The sequence below is a fragment of the Chiloscyllium punctatum genome, chromosome 34 (genome assembly GCF_047496795.1).
Source record: "Chiloscyllium punctatum isolate Juve2018m chromosome 34, sChiPun1.3, whole genome shotgun sequence".
In the NCBI taxonomy this organism is placed as follows: domain Eukaryota; kingdom Metazoa; phylum Chordata; class Chondrichthyes; order Orectolobiformes; family Hemiscylliidae; genus Chiloscyllium; species Chiloscyllium punctatum.
Window position 1 is genome coordinate 59295669 of NC_092772.1, and position 20527 is coordinate 59316195.

The 20527-nt window shown below is 57.1% G+C and overlaps 1 protein-coding gene across 1 annotated transcript in view; it reads left to right on the forward strand.

The window, feature by feature from the left end:
* LOC140458897 (fructose-bisphosphate aldolase B-like) overlaps window positions 1-20527 on the forward strand; it is a 43381-nt gene that overhangs the window by 11449 nt on the left and 11405 nt on the right. Inside the window, exons 2-5 of the mRNA XM_072553643.1 lie at window positions 4879-4998; window positions 7236-7447; window positions 11130-11184; window positions 18365-18525. Of these exons, the coding sequence (XP_072409744.1) occupies window positions 4887-4998; window positions 7236-7447; window positions 11130-11184; window positions 18365-18525 (540 nt within the window). The 5' untranslated portion in view covers window positions 4879-4886. The remainder of the gene's footprint in view (window positions 1-4878; window positions 4999-7235; window positions 7448-11129; window positions 11185-18364; window positions 18526-20527) is intronic.

Here is a 20527-nt window from a genome sequence, read left to right on the forward strand (position 1 = left end):
TCTACGCCTCTCTCCCTAAGCCCACGGAAAACTGGTTTGTAATTCCGGACTCAGATGGTTCCGAAACACCAGCACCTTCTTGGATCTTACCCAAGGCTCAAAGGCCTTAGTCACCATGATGTCAGCAACAGAGTACAGGCAGAGAGCTTAGCCATTATTTGCCTCATTACAGGCAGGGAATCAATTATGATTGCCAATTCATGTGGGATAATGTTATCCCCATATCTCAGTTTGGTACTCCCTCTGTAAAGACCGTTCAACAGTGCGGCGCTCCCTCAGCACTGAACCTCTGACAGTGCGGCGCTCCCTCAGCACTGACCCTCTGACAGTGTGGCGCTCCCTCAGCACTGAACCTCTGACAGTGCGGCACTCCCTCGGCACTGACCGTCCGACAGTGCGGCACTCCCTCGGCACTGACCGTCCGACAGTGCGGCACTCCCTCAGCTCTGAACGTCTGACAGTGCGGCACTCCCTCAGCTCTGATCCTCCGACAGTGAGGCACTCCCTCAGCACTGACCCGCCGACAGAGAGGCACTCCCTCAGCACTTACCCTCTGACAGTGCGGCGCTCCCTCAGCACTGAACCTCTGACAGTGTGGCGCTCCCTCAGCACTGAACCTCTGACAGTGCGGCACTCCCTCGGCACTGACCGTCCGACAGTGCGGCACTCCCTCGGCACTGACCGTCCGACAGTGCGGCACTCCCTCAGCTCTGAACCTCTGACAGTGCGGCACTCCCTCGGCTCTGATCCTCCGACAGTGAGGCACTCCCTCAGCACTGACCCGCCGACAGAGAGGCACTCCCTCAGCACTTACCCTCTGACAGTGCGGCGCTCCCTCAGCACTGAACCTCTGACAGTGCGGCACTCCCTCAGCTCTGAACCTCCGACAGTGCGGCACTCCCTCAGTTCTGAACCTCCGACAGTGCGGCGCTCCCTCAGCACTGATCCTCCGACAGTGAGGCACTCCCTCAGCACTGACCCTCTGACAGTGCAGCACTCCCTCAGCACTGACCCTCCGACAGTGCGGCACTCCCTCAGCACTGACCTTCTGACAGTGCCCACTCCCTCAGCACTGACCCTCCGACAGTGCCCACTCCCTCAGCACCGACCCTCCGACAGTGCCCACTCCCTCAGCACTGACCCTCTGACAGTGCGGCACTCCCTCAGCACTGACCCTCTGACAGTGCGGCGCTCCCTCAACACTGACCCTCCGACAGTGCGGCACTCCCTCAGCACTGACACTCTGACAGTGCGGCGCTCCCTCAGCACTGACCCTCTGACAGTGCGGCGTTTCCTCAGCACTGAACCTCCGACAGTGCGGCGCTCCCTCAGCACTGACCTTCTGACAGTGCGGCACTCCCTCAGCACTGAACGTCTGACAGTGCGGCACTCCCTCAGCACTGAACCTCTGACAGTGCGGCACTCCCTCAGCTCTGAACCTCCGACAGTGCGGCACTCCCTCAGTTCTGAACCTCCAACAGTGCGGCGTTCCCTCAGCACTGACCCTCCGACAGTGCGGCGCTCCCTCAGCACTGACCCTCCGACAGTGCGGCGCTCCCTCAGCACTGACCCTCCGACAGTGCGGCGCTCCCTCAGCACTGACCCTCCGACAGTGCGGCGCTCCCTCAGCACTGACCCTCCGACAGATTGTTTGAAGAAGACGCTTATCAGACTCGAACCTCTAATTCTAATGGTGGAGCTGACCTAGGTGTTTTCTCTGTCACTTACGTTGGTCTCTAGAATCTTCCTATTGGACCGAGAGGTCATTCGGCCCGTTGAGTCTGCACTGACTCTTTGAAAAACATCCTATCTTGTTCCTGCATTTACTGTGGCCAATCCGCCCTGGCGTGCATGTCTTTGGAATATGGGAGGAAACCCACACACACGCGGGGATAATTTGCAAACTCTGCACTGTCAGTTACCTGAGAGTGGAGTCGAACCCATCTGCCTGGTGCTTTGAGGCAGCAGTGTTAACCACTGAGCCACAGTGCCACCCTATACTCAATGCCTCATGCTCAATCCTTGCCGACAGTGAGCCATTCTGCAACGCAAGTACCTGGTGGACCAATCAACACGGAGGTTATTGTTTCAGATTCCTTTTTAATCAGATGTTGTTCAATGTGGCTCATGATGCATTCCTCCTCCAGCACCTCCCAGATTCTCACCTTGAAACATTCTCTTCTGGTGTTCAGACTGTGCCTCAGGAAGAACATTGGGTTTTGTTGGTTTGGAGAGCTGCAGTTTGCCGATTACTCAGCTCCCGCAGGCACATATATCACCATCCTTTCACTCACCAGTCCCATCCCACACCCTGAAAATCGATGCTTGCTTCAGACAAGTGTTCCGTGATGGCGAAGTTCAATCCGTTTCCTGGTTTGCATCCCGTCTACGCCTCTCTCCCTAAGCCCACGGAAAACTGGTTTGTAATTCCGGACTCAGATGGTTCCGAAACACCAGCACCTTCTTGGATCTTACCCAAGGCTCAAAGGCCTTAGTCACCATGATGTCAGCAACAGAGTACAGGCAGAGAGCTAGGCCATTATTTGCCTCATTACAGGCAGGGAATCAATTATGATTGCCAATTCATGTGGGATAATGTTATCCCCATATCTCAGTTTGGTACTCCCTCTGTAAAGACCGTTCAACATTGCGGCGCTCCCTCAGCTCTGAACCTCTGACAGTGCGGCGCTCCCTCAGCACTGACCCTCTGACAGTGCGGCGCTCCCTCAGCACTGACCGTCCGACAGTGCGGCACTCCCTCAGCTCTGAACCTCTCACAGTGCAGCACTCCCTCAGCTCTGAACCTCCGACAGTGCGGCACTCCCTCAGCACCTATCCTCCGACGGTGAGGCACTTCCTCAGCACTGATTCTCCGACAGTGCAGCGCTCCCTCAGCACTTATCCTCCGACAGTGAGGCACTCCCTCAGCACCGACCCTCCGACAGAGCGGCGTTCCCTCAGCACCGACCCTCCGACAGTGCGCCGCTCCCTCAGCACTAACCCTCTGACAGTGCGGCGCTCCCTCAGCACTAACCCTCTGACAGTGAGGCACTCCGTCAGCACTGACCCTCCGTCAGTGCGGCGCTCCCTCAGCACTGACCCTCCGACAGTGCGGAGCTCCCTCAGCACTGAACCTCTGACAGTGCAGCTCCCTCTCAGCACTGACCCTCTGACATTGCGGCGCTCCCTCAGCACTGACCCTCTGACATTGCGGCGCTCCCTCAGCACTGACCCATTGACAGTGCGGCTCTCCCTCAGCACTGATCCTCCGACAGTGAGGCACTCCCTCAGGACTGACCCTCCGACATAGCGGCGCTCCCTCAGCACTGACGCTCTGACAGATTGTTTGAAGAAGACTCTTATCAGACTCGAACCTCTAATTCTAATGGTGGAGCTGACCTAGGTGTTTTCTCTGTCACTTACGTTGCTCTCTAGAATCTTCATATTGGACGGAGAGGTCATTCGGCCCGTTGAGTCTGCACTGACTCTTTGAAAAACATCCTATATTGTTCCTGCATTTACTGTGGCCAATCCGCCCTAGCGTGCATGTCTTTGGAATATGGGAGGAAACCCACACACACGTGAGGATAATTTGCAAACTCTGCACTGTCAGTTACCTGAGAGTGGAGTCGAACCCATCTCCCTGGTGCTTTGAGGCAGCAGTGTTAACCACTGAGCCACAGTGCCACCCTATACTCAATGCCTCATGCTCTATCCTTGTCGATAGTGAGCCATTCTGTAAAGCAAGTCCCTGGTGGACCAATCAACACGGAGGTTATTGTTTCAGATTCCTTTTTAATCAGATGTTGTTCAATGTGGCTCATGATGCATTCCTCCTCCAGCACCTCCCAGATTCTCACCTTGAAACATTCTCTTCTGGTGTTCAGACTGTGCCTCAGGAAGAACATTGGGTTTTGTTGGTTTGGAGAGCTGCAGTTTGCCGATTACTCAGCTCCCGCAGGCACATATATCACCATCCTTCCACTCACCAGTCCCATCCCACACCCTGAAAATTGATGCTTGCTTCAGACAAGTGTTCCATGATGGCGAAGTTCAATCCGTTTCCTGGTTTGCATCCCGTCTACTCCTCTCTCCCTAAGCCCACGGAAAACTGGTTTGTAATTCCGAACTTAGATGGTTCCGAAACACCAGCACCTTCTTGGATCTTACCCAAGGCTCAAAGGCCTTAGTCACCATGATGTTAGCAACAGAGTACAGGCAGAGAGCTAAGCCATTATTTGCCTCATTACAGGCAGGGAATCAATTATGATTGCCAATTCATGTGGGATAATGTTATCCACATATCTCAGTTTGGCGCTCCCTCAGCACTGACCCTCCGACAGAGCGGCGCTCCCTCAGCACTGACCCTCCGACAGTGCGGCGCTCCCTCAGGACTGAACCTCTGACAGTGCGGCACTCCCTCAGCTCTGACCCTCCGACAGTGCAACGCTTCCTCAGCACTGGCCGTCTGACAGTGCGGCTCTCCCTCAGCACTGACCCTTCGACAGTGCGGCGCTCCCTCAGCACTGACCCTCTGGCAGTGCGGCTCTCCCTCAGCACTGACCCTCCGACAGTGCGGCACTCCCTCAGCACTGACCCTCCGACAGTGCGGCACTCCCTCAGCACTGACCCTCCGACAGTGCGGCCCTCCCTCAGCACTGACCCTCCGGCAGTGCAGCACTCCCTCAGTACTGCAGTGTGCCTGATTGATTTATGGCTAATATATGGGGTCACTTGCTGAATCCTAGATGGTTTGGGCCATTGGGAATTTCCAAGCATAAATCCAGATCATTGCGTCCACTTACATCCTGAAAGAAGTTGGGATCATATTTGCTGACGCTGTCTGATGGTTTCTGTCTCTGTCCCCATATAATCCAGCTTTCACCATGACCCACCAGTTTCTTTCCCTGACTCCGGAACAGAAAGCGGAACTCGCCAATGTCGCTCAGAGGATCGTTGCTCCGGGAAAGGGAATCCTTGCAGCCGATGAATCTGTCGGTGAGTTTTCCAGAGGGCTAAATTGGGAGCGGGAGCAATCTGACTGTGAGGAACCCCATGGTCAGTCAGCTGTGGTGTTCCAGCAGCAATCGAATGCAGCCGACTTGGACAGTTTCACCCTGGCACTGTGTTACTGTGTAAGAGAGTGTGTCCAGAGTTAGGAAAGCTGGAGGTGACAGAGATAGGGAGGTGTTAGGGGCTGGAGGGGGTTACAGAGATAGGGAGGGGGTGTAGGGAATGGAGGGGGTTACAGAGATAGGGAGGGGTGTAGGGAATAGAGGGGGTTACAGAGATAGGGAGGGGGTGTAAGGAATGGAGGGGGTTACAGAGATAGGGAGGGGTGTAGGGAATGGAGGGGGTTACAGAGATAGGGAGGGGGTGTAGGGGCTGGAGGGGGTTACAGAGATAGGGAGGGGTGTAGGGAATGGAGGGGGTTACAGAGATAGGGAGGGGGTGTAGGGGCTGGAGGGGGTTACAGAGATAGGGAGGGGTGTAGGGAATGGAGGGGATTACAGGGATAGGGAGGGGGTGTAGGGGCTGGAGGGGGTTACAGAGATAGGGAGGGGGTGTAGGGAATGGAGGGGGTTACAGAGATAGGGAGGGGGTGTAGGGAATGGAGGGGGTTACAGAGATAGGGAGGGAGTGTAGGGAATAGAGGGGGTTACAGAGATAGGGAGGGGGTGTAGGGGCTGGAGGGGGTTACAGAGGTAGGGAGGGGTTAGGGGCTGGAGGAGGTAACAGATAGGGAGGGGCGTAGGGGCTGGAAGAGGTTATAGAGATATAGGGGGAGTGTAGGGGCTGGGGGAGGTTACAGAGATAGGGAGGGGGTGTCAGGGTAGGAGGATGTTACAGAGATAGGGAGGGGGTGTCAGGGTAGGAGGATGTTACAGAGATAGGGAGGGGGTGTCAGGGTAGGAGGATGTTACAGAGGTACGGAGGGGTATAGAGGCTGGATGAGGATGCAGAGGTATACCCTTGCAAAAGAAGTAGGCCATTCCGCACATTTACTCTGCTCCTATGTCATGACAGTGTGGCCAACTTGATAATCATCACCCTCTGTTTCCTGCCTTCCCCCCCCCCCAACCCTGCCTCGGTTCCTCCCTGGCTGACCGATTTGAAAATCTGACTCTCCCAGCCTTGATGACCCAACCTCGAGACCGAGATTTGAGATGCGGGGGGCAAGAAAAATTCTTCTCTTGGGGCTTCATGCCTTGAGGCCTCACTGTGGGTCAGTGGTAGATTCGGGGTGAACGACAGAGCGAGACGCTATTGTGGGTGCAGGAAGAAAAGTGGAATTCAGGTTATAGTCAAATCAGTCAAGGCCTTGTGCAGCGACAGAACTATAATCATTGGAGTTTCCAAGAATGGGGTTGGGTAGGTTCTTATCAAAACATATAAAATTATGAAGGGAATCGATAAGATAGAAGCAGAGAGGTTGAGTCCACTGGGAGGTGAAACCAGAACTCAGGGCCACAGCCTTAAAATCAGGGGGAGCCGATGTAGGATTGCATTGAGGAGGAACTTCTTCACCTAGAGAGTTGTGAATCTGTGGAAATCCCTGCCCAGTGACACAATTCAGACTTCCTCATTGTAGGGTTATGGTGAGCGGGCGGGGAATTGGGGCTGAGTCCAGGTAAAGGGTCAGCCATGATCTTATTGAATGGCGGAGCAGGCTGGATAGGCCAGACGGCCTACTCCTATCTTCTAACTGGCTGGATGGGCCGATTGGCCTCAGTCCACTCCGTCGGAAGTGGGAATAAGTAGACACGAGCTTGCGAAGCTCATGTCCAGGTGGCTCAGTGGTTAGCACTTCCGCCTCACAGCGCCCAGGGAGCCAGGTTCGATTCGGTGCGACTGTGCGGAGTTTGCACGTTCTCCTCATGTCTGCCTGAGTTTCCTCCCACAATCCAATGATGTGCAAGTTAGGTCAATTGGCCATGTTAAAATTGCCCATAGTGTTCAGGGATCTGTCGGTTAGGTGCATTAGTCAGAGGCAAGGTATTGAGTAATGGGGTAGGGGAATGGGTCGGGGTTGACTACTCTCTGGAGGGTCGGTGAGGAGTTGTTGGGCCTGTTTCCACATGGTAGGGATTCTATGATTCTAACTGTGAACCAGGCCTTGAAGGGAAGTGTTTCAACCTCATGCAGGCAGTAGACACGGGGGAAGACACGAGGTTGAGGATGAAGGAGCATGGATCTAGCCCATCCCATGACCCCGTGTTCTGCTCTGTCCCCAGGCACCATGGGAAAGCGTCTGAAGAACATTAACGTGGAGAACACGGAGGAGAATCGCAGGTTTTTCCGGCAGGTTCTGTTCACTGCGGACAGCGAGGTCAGCGAATGCATTGGGGGGATCATCTTCTTCCACGAGACCCTGTACCAGAAAACCGACGATGGCACCCCGTTTCCTGAACTAGTCAAGGAGAAAGGCATTGCTGTAGGGATTAAGGTGAGCGCTCACCACCTAACTCCCACCGGGGACACCAACACGGTCAGACACCATGGGTCACACATCTTGACTGCATTGTCAGAGGGTCGGTGCTGAGGGAGGGCCGCACTGTCGGAGGGTCAGTGCTGAGGGAGGGCCGCACTGTCGGAGGGTCAGTGCTGAGGGAGGGCCGCACTGTCGAAGGGTCAGTGCTGAGGGAGCGCCGCACTGTCGAAGGGTCAGTGCTGAGGGAGCACCGCACTGTCGGAGGGTCAGTGCTGAGGGAGGGCCGCACTGTCGGAGGGTCAGTGCTGAGGGAGCGCCGCACTGTCGAAGGGTCAGTGCTGAGGGAGCGCCGCACTGTCGAAGGGTCAGTGCTGAGGGAGCACCGCACTGTCAGAGGGTCAGTGCTGAGGGAGCGCCGCACTGTCGGAGGGTCAGTGCTGAGGGAGCGCCACACTGTCGGAGGGTCAGTGCTGAGGGAGCGCCGCACTGTCGCAGGGTCAGTGCTGAGGGAGCGCCGCACTGTCGCAGGGTCAGTGCTGAGGGAGCGCCGCACTGTCGCAGGGTCAGTGCTGAGGGAGCGCCGCACTGTCGGAGGGTCAGTGCTGAGGGAGCGCCGCACTGTCGGAGGGTCAGTGCTGAGGGAGCGCCGCACTGTCGGAGGGTCAGTGCTGAGGGAGCGCCGCACTGTTGGAGGGTCAGTGCTGAGGGAGTGCTGCACTGTTGGAGGGTCAGTACTGCATTCATTATTTATCACGCATAAAAGCAATTGCGGTGGGTTACTGTAAGTCACTGTTCCTGGCAGCTTGCTGTGTGCACATTGGCTGCTACTTGCAGTACAATCCCTCAGAGAGAACTGCACTGGTGCTCCCCAAAGCAAGTTGTCAAAATCCATTCCATCCCCCGTTGATTCTGGGTTCAGTTCGGAATAATGGAGCCTCCAGATATCTCAGGCTCTCTCTCGATGGTGTCAAGATGAGTCAAGATCTTCACAAATCAAAACACAGAAACTGCTGGAGAAACTAAGCAGAGCTGCCAATGTGTGCAGAGAGAAAGCAGAGCTAATGTTTCAGGGGTCCAGTCACCCTTCGACAGAATCTCTGGTTTTGCTTCAGATTTCCAGCACCTGCTGCATTTTAGTTCATTTGATTAACCATCCTATAATTATGTCTGTGAGTTGGCGCAAATCCTTGCTTCCTGTTTTGGGTTATTATGATGTAATGTTCTGGAGGCTGGGCAGGAAGAGAGAATTACTGTCTGTCTCTCTCGCTAATTCTCTCTCCTTCCTTACCTCTCCCTTACATCTCTGTCTGTGTGAGTCTCTGTGTCTCTTTCACTGTCACCTCCTCCATGAGTTACTGTTTGTCTCTAGATATCTTGATCTGTCTGTTGGCTGTTTTTCTGGTTATTTGTCTCTTGTCCTGTTGGCCTTTGTGTCAATCCCTGTCTCCTAAGGTCCCTCAATCTCGCTGTCTCTCCTTCTCTGTCTCTGTCTGTCTGTCTCTCTCTCTCTCGAACTGTCTGTCAGTCTCTCACCGCCTGCCACCACCAGAGTTTCTCTCTGTCTTTCTCAGTCTGCCTGTTGGATACTCGTGCCTCTCTGTCTGTGTTGTTAGGTTTCTCACTGAGCTGTTTTAGCTCACTAGGCGTGTTCTCCCAGTTTGGCAGGTCTGTGGAGATTCTCAGCTCTTACTGGATTGCAGCAGAGACTGGCAGGGTGGGGTTAGTCTGGGTGGAGGGATTACATACCATTAACACAGGGGGCCCAAGGATAAACTCTGTGTGTGTGTGTGTGTGTGTGTGTGTGTGTGTGTGAGAGAGAGAGAGAGAGAGTGTGTGTGTGTGTGACATAGAGAGTGTGTGTGAGTCACTGTGAGAGAGGGCAACTGTAAGTGAGTGTGAGAGAGGGTGGGTGTGTGTGTGTGTGAGAGAGAGGGTGTGTGTGTGTGTGAGAGAGAGGGTGTGTGTGTGTGTGTGTGAGAGAAAGAGGGTGGGTGTGTGTGTGTGTGAGAAAGAGGGTGTGTGTGTGTGTGTGTGTGAGAGAGGGTGGGTGTGTGTGTGAGAGAGAGGGTGGGTGTGTGTGTGTGTGAGAGAGAGGGTGGGTGTGTGTGTGTGAGAGAGAGGGTGGGTGTGTGTGTGTGACATAGACAGTGGGTGTGAGTCACTGTGAGAGAGGGCAACTGTAAGTGAGTGTGAGAGAGGGTGGGTGGGTGTGTGTGTGAGAGAGGGTGGGTGGGTGTGTGTGTGAGAGAGAGAGGGTGTGTGTGTGAGAGAGAGAGGGTGTGTGTGTGAGAGAGAGAGGGTGTGTGTGTGAGAGAGAGAGGGTGGGTGTGTGAGAGAGAGAGGGTGTGTGAGAGAGAGAGGGTGTGTGAGAGAGAGAGGGTGTGTGTGTGTGTATGTGAGAGAGGGTGGGTGGGTGTGTGTGTGTGTGAGAGAGGGTGGGTGGGTGTGTGTGTGTGTGAGAGAGGGTGGGTGGGTGTGTGTGTGTGTGAGAGAGGGTGGGTGGGTGTGTGTGTGTGTGAGAGAGGGTGGGTGGGTGTGTGTGTGTGTGTGAGAGAGAGGGTGGGTGGGTGTGTGTGTGAGAGAGAGGGTGGGTGGGTGTGTGTGTGTGTGTGAGAGAGGGTGGGTGGGTGTGTGTGTGTGAGAGAGGGTGGGTGTGTGTGTGTGTGTGTGTGTGTGTGTGAGAGAGGGTGTGTGTGTGTGTGTGTGTGAGAGAGGGTGGGTGTGTGTGTGTGTGTGTGTGTGTGTGTGAGAGAGGGTGGGTGGGTGTGTGTGTGTGTGAGAGAGGGTGGGTGGGTGTGTGAGAGAGAGAGAAAGAGGGTGTTTGTGAGAAAGAGAGGGTGTGTGTGTGAGAGAGAGTGTGTGTGTGTCACAAAGACAGTGTGAGGGTGTGTGTGTGACATAGAGAGTGTGTGTGAGTCACTGTGAGAGAGGGCATCTGTAAGTGAGTGTGAGAGAGGGTGTGTGTGTGTGTGAGAGAGAGAGAGAGAGGGAGGGTGTGTGTGAGAGAGAGAGAGAGGGTGTGTGTGTGTGAGAGAGAGGGTGTGTGTGAGAGAGAGAGAGAGAGAGGGTGTGAGAGAGAGGGTGTGTGTGTGTGTGAGAGAGGGGTGTGTGTGTGTGAGAGAGAGAGAGGGGATGTGTGTGAGAGACAGAGGGAATGTGAGAGAGAGAGGGGGTGTGTGTAATAGAGAGGATGTGTGTGTGTGAGAGAGAAAGACAGGGTGTGTGTGTATGTGTGTGTGAGAGAGAGGGTGTGTGTGTGTGAGAGAGAGGGTATGTGTGTGAGAGAGAGAGGGTGTGTGTGTGTGTGTGAGAGAGGGTGTGTGTGTGTGTGAGAGAGAGAGAGAGAAAGACAGGATGTGTGTGTGTGTGCGAAAGAGAGGGTGTATGTGACTGAGAGAGAGAGGGTGTGTGCGAGTGTGAGAGAGGCGTATTGGTGTTGAGATGTGCCTCTGTGTAAGTGTCGGAGGGAGGGTGTGATGGGGTGGGTGTGTCAGTCAGTGTCGGTGAGTGGTAACACTCCTGGGGAAGGAGAGCAGACAGAGACACGACCTTGGGCATTCTACCCCCGTGATCCCAGCCCTGGTCAGCTATCTCTCCAGCTCAGAGATCGCGAGCTGTGAAAAGGGCCTCCTGATAGATGCCAGTGACCCCTCACCGTGCTCTGCCTGATCTGAACATGCTCTCCATCTGTTTGCAGGTTGATAAGGGAGTGGTGCCATTGGCTGGCACAGACGGAGAGACAGTAACACAAGGTGAGTGGGGAACTGCGGGGGGTTGGGGGTGGGGGGGCAACTCACAGACATCCCCAACCTCATCCCGATCCGGTACTGTCACTGAGATACACTCCGAACCCCAACGACCCCACACTGACCCCGAACCCGATCGACCCCACACTGACCCTGAGCCCCATCAACCCCACAGTGACCCCGAACCCATCAACCCCACACTGACCCCTGAATCCCATCGACCCCACACTGACCCCGAACCCCATCGACTCGCACTGACCTCAAACCCCATCGACCCCAATTGACCCTGAACCCCATCGGCCCCACACTGACCCCGAACCCCATCAACTCCATACTGTCCCTGAACCCCATCGATCCCACAATGACCCTGAATCCCATCGACCCCACACTGCCCCCGAACCCCATCAACTCCATACTGTCCCTGAACCCCATCGACCCCACAAAGACCCTGAATCCCATCGACCCCACACTGCCCCCGTACCCCATCGATCCCACACTGCTCCCTGAACCCCATCGACACCACAATGACCACGAACCCCATCCACCCCGAACCCCATCGACTCCATTCTGCCCCTGAACCTCATCGATCCCACACTGTCACCTGAACCCCATTGACCCCACACTGACCCTGAACCCCATCGATCCTAACTGCTCTTTGAAGTCCATCAACCCCACACTGATCCCGAAAACCATTGACTCGCACTGACCCCGAACCCCATCGATCCCACACTGACCCCGAACCCCAACGACCCCGATCCCCATTGACTCCATATTGTCCCCGAACACCATCGATCCCACACTGCCACCTGAACCCCATCGACTCCACAATGACCCCGAATCCCATCGACCCCACACTGGCCCTGAACCCCATCTACCCCACACTGCCACCTGAACCCCATCGATCCCACACTGACCCTGAACACCATCGACTCGCGCTGACCCCAAACCCCATCGACCCCGAACCCCATCGATTCCACACTGCCACCTGAACCCCATCGACCCCACAATGACCCCGAACCCCATCCACCCCTCACTGACCCCGAACCCATCGACCCCACACTGCCCCTAAATCCCATCGACCCCACACTGCCCCCTGAATTCCATCTATCCCACACTGACCCCGAACCCCATCGATCCCACACTGCCACCTGAACCCCATCGACCCCACAATGACCCCAAACCCCATCGACCCCACACTGGCCCTGAACCCCATCGACCCCACACTGGACCTGAACCCCATTGATCCCACACTGACCCCGAACCCCACCGACCCCACACTGTCCTCGAACTGCATCGACCCCACACTGACCCCTGAACCCCATCGACGCCACAATGACCCCGAGTCCCATCGACCCCACACTGACCCTGAACACCATCGACTCGCGCTGACCCCAAACCCCATCGACCCCGAACCCCATCGACTCCATACTGTCCCCGAACCCCATCGATTCCACACTGCCACCTGAACCCCATCTACCCCACAATGAACCCGAACCCCATCCACCCCCCACTGACCCCAAACCCATTGACCCCACAGTGCCCCTAAATCCCATCGACCCCACACTGCCCCCTGAATCCCATCGACCCCACACTGTCCCCGAACCCCATCGACCCCACACTGTCCCCGAACCCCATCGACCCCACACTGACCCCTGAACCCCATCGACGCTACAATGACCCCGAACCGCATCGTCCCCACACTGACCCCGAACCCCATCGTCCCCACACTGACTCCTAACCCCATCGATCACATACTGCCCCCTGAACCCCATCGACTCCACACTGACCCCGAACCCCATCGACCCCACAATGACCCCGAACCCCATCCACCCCACACTGACCCCGAACCCATTGACCCCACACTGACCCCGAGTCCCATCGACCCCACACTGACCCCGAACCCCATCAACCCCACACTGACCCCGAAAACCATCGACTCGCGCTGGCCCCAAACCCCATCGCCCCCGAACCCCATCGACTCCATACTGTCCCCGAACCCCATCGATCCCACACTGCCACCTGAACCCCATCGACCCCACAATGACCCCGAACCCCATCCACCCCACACTGCCCCTAAATCCCATCGACCCCACACTGCCCCCTGAATCCCATCTATCCCACACTGACCCCGAACCCCATCTATCCCACACTGGCCCTGAACCCCATCTACCCCACACTGACACCTGAACCCCATTGATCCCACACTGCCATCTGAACCCCATCGACCCCACAATGACCCCAAACCCCATTGACCCCACACTGGCCCTGAATCCCATCGACCCCACACTGGACCTGAACCCCATCGACCCCACACTGACCCCGAACCCCACCGACCCCACACTGTCCTCGAACTGCATCGACCCCACACTGACCCCTGAACCCCATCTACGCCACAATGACCCCGAGTCCCATCGACCCCACACTGACCCCGAACCCCATCAACCCCACTCTGACCCCGAGTCCCATCGACCCCACACTGACCCTGAACACCATCGACTCGCGCTGACCCCGAACCCCATCGACTCCATACTGTCCCCGAACCCCATCGATTCCACACTGCCACCTGAACCCCATCTACCTCTCAATGAACCCGAACCCCATCCAACTCCCACTGACCCCAAACCCATCGACCCCACACTGCCCCTGAATCCCATCGACCCCACACTGCCCCCTGAACCCCATCGACCCCACACTGTCCCCGAACCCCATCGACCCCTGAACCCCATCAACGCCACAATGACCCCGAACCGCATCGTCCCCACACTGACCCCGAACCCCATCGTCCCCACACTGACTCCTAACCCCATCGATCACATACTGCCCCCTGAACCCCATCGACTCCACACTGACCCCGAACCCCATCGACCCACACGGACCCTGAACCCCATCGACCCACACTGCCCCATGAATCCCATCGACCCCACACTGAGCCCGAATCCCATCAACCCCACACTGACCCCGAACACCATCGACTTGCACTCACTCCGAACCCCATCGACCCCGAACCCCATTGACTCCATACTGTCCCCAAACCCCATTGATCCCACACTGCCACCTGAACCCCATCGACCCCACAATGACCCCGAACCCCATCCACCCCACACTGACCCCGAGTCCCATCGACCCCACACTGACCCCGAACCCATCGATCCCACACTGACCCCGGTCCCATCGACCCCACACTGACCCCGAACCCCATCAACCCCACACTGACCCCAAAAACCATCGACTCGCGCTGACCCCAAACCCCATCGCCCCCGAACCCCATCGACTCCATACTGTCCCCGAACCCCATCGATCCCAAACTGCCACCTGAACCCCATCGACCTGACAATGACCCCGAACCCCATCCACCCCCCACTGACCCCGAACCCATCGACCCCACACTGACCCCTGAATCCCATTGACCCCACACTGACCCCAAACCCTGTCGACCCCACACTGACCTCAAACCCCATTGACCCCGAACCCCATCGGTCCCATGCTGACCCCAAACCCCATCAACTCCATACTGTCCGTGAACCCCATCCGACCCCACACTGACCTCTGATCACTATCAACCCCACACTGACCCTGAACCCCATCAACTTCACACTGATCCCGAACCCCATCGACCCCACACTGACCCCTGAACCCCATCAATCCCACACTGACCCCGAACCTCATCGACCCCACACTGACCCCTGAACCCCATCGACCCCACACTGACCCCGAATCCCATCGAGTCGACACTGACCCCGAACCCCATCGAGCCGACACTGACCCCGAACCCCATCAACCCCACACTGCCCCCTGAATCCCATCGACCCCACACTGACCCCAAACCACATCGACCCCACACTGACCCCGAACCCAATCGACCTCCCACTGGTCCCGACCCCATTGGCCCCATACTGCCCCTGAACCCCAGTGACCCCACATTGCCCCTGAACCCCATCGACACCACACTGACTCCGAACCCCATCAATCACATGCTGCCCCCTGAACCCCATCGAAACCACACTGACCCCGAACCCCATCGACTCCACACTGACCCCGAACCCCATCGACCCACACTGGCCCTGAACCCCATCGACTCCACACTGACCCCGAACCCCATCGACCCACACTGACCCTGAACCCCATTGACACCACACTGACTCCGAACCCCCTCAATCACATGCTGCCCCCTGAACCCCATCGAAACCACACTGACCCCGAACCCCATCGACTCCACACTGACCCCGAACCCCATCGACCCACACTGACCCTGAACCCCATCGACTCCACACTGACCCCGAACCCCATCGACCCACACTGACCCTGAACCCCATCGACCTCACACTGACGCCGAACTCAATCGACTCCACACTGCCCTCTGATCACTATCGACCCCACACTGACCCTGAACCCCCTCATCCCCACAAACTCCCCCAAACCCCCTCAACTCCCCACACTCTCTCTGGATCCTCCTTAACCTCACACACTTCCCTGAACCCCGTCAACCCTACATACTCACCTGTAGCCCCTCAACCCTACACAGTCGCTTGAACCCCCTCAACCCTACACACTCCCCCCGAACACCCTCAACCCCACACACTCCCGGTGAACCCCCTCAACCTGACACACTCTCGCTCCCCAAACCCCCTCAACGTCACACACACACACCCCAACCCCCCTCAACCCCACACACTCCCCCTGAACTCCTTCACCCCGACACACTCCTGTCCCCCAAACCCCCTCAACCCCACACACTCACCCTCAACCCCATACACTCCCCCTCAACCCTCTCAAACCCACACACTCCCCCTCAACCCCACACAGCCCCCCTGAACCCGCTCAACCCCACACACTCCCCCCAAACCCGCTCAACCCCACACACTCCCCCCGAACCCCCTCAACCCCACACACTCCCCCTGAAGCCCCCTCAACCCTACACACTCCCCCCGAACCCCCTCAACCCCACACACTCCCCCTGAAGCCCTCTCAATCCTACACACTCCCCCGAAGCCCCCTCAACCCTACACACTCCCCTGAACCCTCTCAACCCCATACACTCCCCAGGAACCGCCTCAACCCCACACACTCCCCCCCCCGAACCCCCTCAACCCCACACACTCCCCCAAACCCCCTCAATCCCACACACTCACCCTCAACCCCATACACTCCCCCTCAACCCTCTCAAACCCACACACTCCCCCTCAACCCCACACAGCCCCCCCGAACCCGCTCAACCCCACACACTCCCCCCGAACCCCCTCAACCCCACACACTCCCCCCGAACCCCCTCAACCCCACACACTCCCCCTGAAGCCCCCTCAACCCTACACACTCCCCCCGAACCCCCTCAACCCCACACACTCCCCCTGAAGCCCCCTCAACCCTACACACTCCCCCCTGAACCGCCTCAACCCCACACACTCCCCCCCTGAACCCCCTCAACCCCACACACTCCCCCGAACCCCCTCAATCCCACACACTCCCCCCGAACCCCCTCAACCCCACACACTCCCCCCGAAGCCCCCTCAACCCCACACACTCCCCCAAACCCCCTCAATCCCACACACTCACCCTCAACCCCATACACTCCCCCTCAACCCTCTCAAACCCACACACTCCCCCTCAACCCCACACAGCCCCCCCCGAACCCGCTCAACCCCACACACTCCCCCCGAACCCCCTCAACCCCACACACTCCCCCCGAACCCCCTCAACCCCACACACTCCCCCTGAAGCCCCCTCAACCCTACACACTCCCCCCGAACCCCCTCAACCCCACACACTCCCCCTGAAGCCCCCTCAACCCTACACACTCCCCCCTGAACCGCCTCAACCCCACACACTCCCCCCCTGAACCCCCTCAACCCCACACACTCCCCCGAACCCCCTCAATCCCACACACTCCCCCCGAACCCCCTCAACCCCACACACTCCCCCCGAAGCCCCCTCAACCCTACACACTCCCCTGAACCCTCTCAACCCCACACACTCGCCCCGAACCCCATCAACCGCACACACCTCCCCCGAACCCCCTCAACCTGAGACACTCTCCACAAACCCCCTCAACCCCACACACTCCCCCCTCGAACTGCCTCAACCCCACACACTCCCCCCCGAACTCCCTCAACCCCACACACTCCCCCCAAACCCCCTCAACCCCACACAGCCCCCCGAACCCCCTCAACCCCACACAGCCCCCCCGAACCTGCTCTACCACACACACTCCCCGAACCCCCCAACCCAAGACACTCCCCACGAACCCCCTCAATCTCACACACTGCCCCCCCGAACCCCCTCAACCCCACACACTCCTCCCGAACCCCCTCAGCCTCACACACTCCCCCCCGAACCCCCTCAACCCCACACAGCCCCCCTAACCCCCTCAACCCCACACACTCCCTCCCCCAACCCCACACAGCCCCCCTAACCCCCTCAACCCCACACACTCCCTCCCCCAACCCCACACAGCCCCCCCCGAACCCGCTCAACCACACACACTCCCCACGAACCCCCTCAATCTCACACACTCCCCCCGAACCCCCTCAACCCCACACACCGCATGAACCCTCTCAACCCCATACACTCCCCCCCCGAACCCCCTCAACCCCACACACTCCTCCCGAACCCTCTCAGCCTCACATACTCCCCACCCCCGAACCCCCTCAACCCCACACACCCCCGAACCCCTCAGCCTCACACACTACCCCCGAACCCTCTCAACCTCACACACTCCCCCCAAACCCCCTCAACCCCAGATACCCCCCCACCTAATCCCCTCAACCCCACACACTCCCCCCAACCCCCTCAACCCCACACACTCCCCCCCGAACTCCCTCAACTCCACACACTCCCCCGAACCCCCTCAACTCCACACACACACACACACACCTGAACCCCCTCAACCCCACACTCTCCCCTCCGCACCCCCTCAATCCCACACATACTCCCCACGAACCCCCTGAAACCTACACTCTCCCCAAACTCCCTCAACCCCACACTCTCCCCTGAACCCCCTCAACTCCACACACTCTCCCCCGAACTCCCTGAATCCCTCATGCATTCCCCCCCTCAACCCCACACACTCAAGCCTCACCTTTCCAACTGTCCCCCTTTGCCCCACGTCCTCCTGTGGCATTGTCACCCCGATTTATTACTCTCTCTGTGCCCTCTCCCTTTGCCCCCCCCCCCCCCCCCCCACCCCGGACAGGGTTGGACGGACTCGCTGAGCGCTGTGCCCAGTACAAGAAAGATGGCGCAGTGTTCGCCAAGTGGCGGAGTGTGCTGCGGATCACCGACAAGGCGCCGTCGACGCTGGCCATTGAGGAGAACGCCTGGGTTCTGGCGCGTTACGCCAGCATCTGCCAGCAGGTACCAGGCAGGGGTTCAAGAGGGGCAGGACTGTGCCTAGTTTCTGTGGGCGTGTGCAAGGCAGGGGTAGGGCGTTTGCGGGTAATGGGGTGAACCCAGTGTACATTCCCCAAATCTCCGTCTCCCATGGGAATGCTGTAGTGTGGACGGATCAACTGGGCCAATGGGCCGAGGACTGGCAAATGACATTTAATTTTAAGCAATGCATTTTGGGAAGGCAAACCCCTGAATAGGACTTCCAAAGTTAATGGGAGGGCCCTGGGGAGTGTTGTTTTTTTTAAGAATCCCTGCAGTGTGGAAACAGGCCCTTCAGCCCAACAAATCCACACTGATCCTCCAAAGGGTAACCCACCCAGACCTCTTCCCCTATTCCATTACTCTACATTTATCCCTGACTAATGCAATTAACCTAAACATCCCTGGACACTATAGCATGGCCAATCCACCCTAACCTGCACATCCCTGGGCACTATGAGACAATTTAGCATGGCCAATTCACCCTAACCTGCACATCCCTGGGCACTATGGGACAATTTAGCATGGCCAATTCACCCTAACCTGCACATCCCTGGGCACTATGGGACAATTTAGCATGGCCAATCCACCCTAACCTGCACATCCCTGGGCACTATGGGACAATTTAGCATGGCCAATACACCCTAACCTGCACATCCCTGGGCACTATGGGACAATTTAGCATGGCCAATCCACCCTAACCTGCACATCCCTGGGCACTATGGGACAATTTAGCATGGCCAATCCACCCTGACCTGCACATCCCTGGGCACTATGGGAAAATTTAGCATGGCCAATTCACCCTAACCTGCACATCCCTGGACACTATGGGACAATTTAGCATGGCCAATCCACCCTAACCTGCACATCCCTGGGCACTATGGGACAATTTAGCATGGCCAATCCACCCTGACCTGCACATCCCTGGGCACTATGGGACAATTTAGCATGGCCAATACACCCTAACCTGCACATCCCTGGACACTATGGGACAATTTAGCATGGCCAATCCACCCTAACCTGCACATCCCTGGGCACTATGGGACAATTTAGCATGGCCAATCCACCCTGACCTGCACATCCCTGGGCACTATGGGACAATTTAGCATGGCCAATCCACCCTAACCTGCACATCCCTGGGCACTATGGGACAATTTAGCATGGCCAATCCACCCTAACCTGCACATCTTTGGATTGTGGGAGGAAACCCACACAGACACGGGGAGAATGTGCAAACTCCACACAAACAGTCGCCTGAGTCTGGAATCAAACCCAAGTCCCTTGCACTCTGAGGCAGCAGTGCGCTACCCTGCCGTTGAATGGAGACATATGGATGTGGGTGCATGGTTTCTTGAATTTGGAGTCACAGGTAGACAGGGTAGTGAAGGAGGTGTTTGGGATGCCTGCCTTGATTGGTCAGAGCATTGAGTATAGGAATTGGGATGGTCATGTTGCGGCTTCACATGGTTGGTTAGGTCACATTTGGAATACTGTGCGCAATTCTGGTCTCCCTGCTGTAGGAAGGACATTATTAGACTGGAAAGGGTACAAACAAGGATGTTAATGGGACTCAAGGGTTTAACTCTTAAGGAGAGGCTAGATGGCTGAGGCTGTTTTTCCCTGGAGCGTCGGAGGCTGAGGGGTGACCTTGCAGAGGTTTGTAAAATCATGAGGGGCATGGATAGGGTGAATAGTGTAGGTTCCTTTTTTCCCTGAGGGTGGGGGAGTCAAGAACTGGAGGGTATAGGTTTAGGGTGACAGGGGCAACTTTTTCACGCAGAGGGTGATGCCTGTATGGATCAAGGAAGTGTTGGAGGCTGGTCCAGTTACAACATTGAAGAGTCATTTGGACTGGTACGTGGATAGGAAGGGTCCGGAGGGATAGGGGCCAAGTGCTGGCAAAAAAGGATGACAGAGCCATCTCGGTTACCCAACATTCGATTATCTGAGTTTTGGATTATCCAGACAAGATCGCAAGGTTCCGATG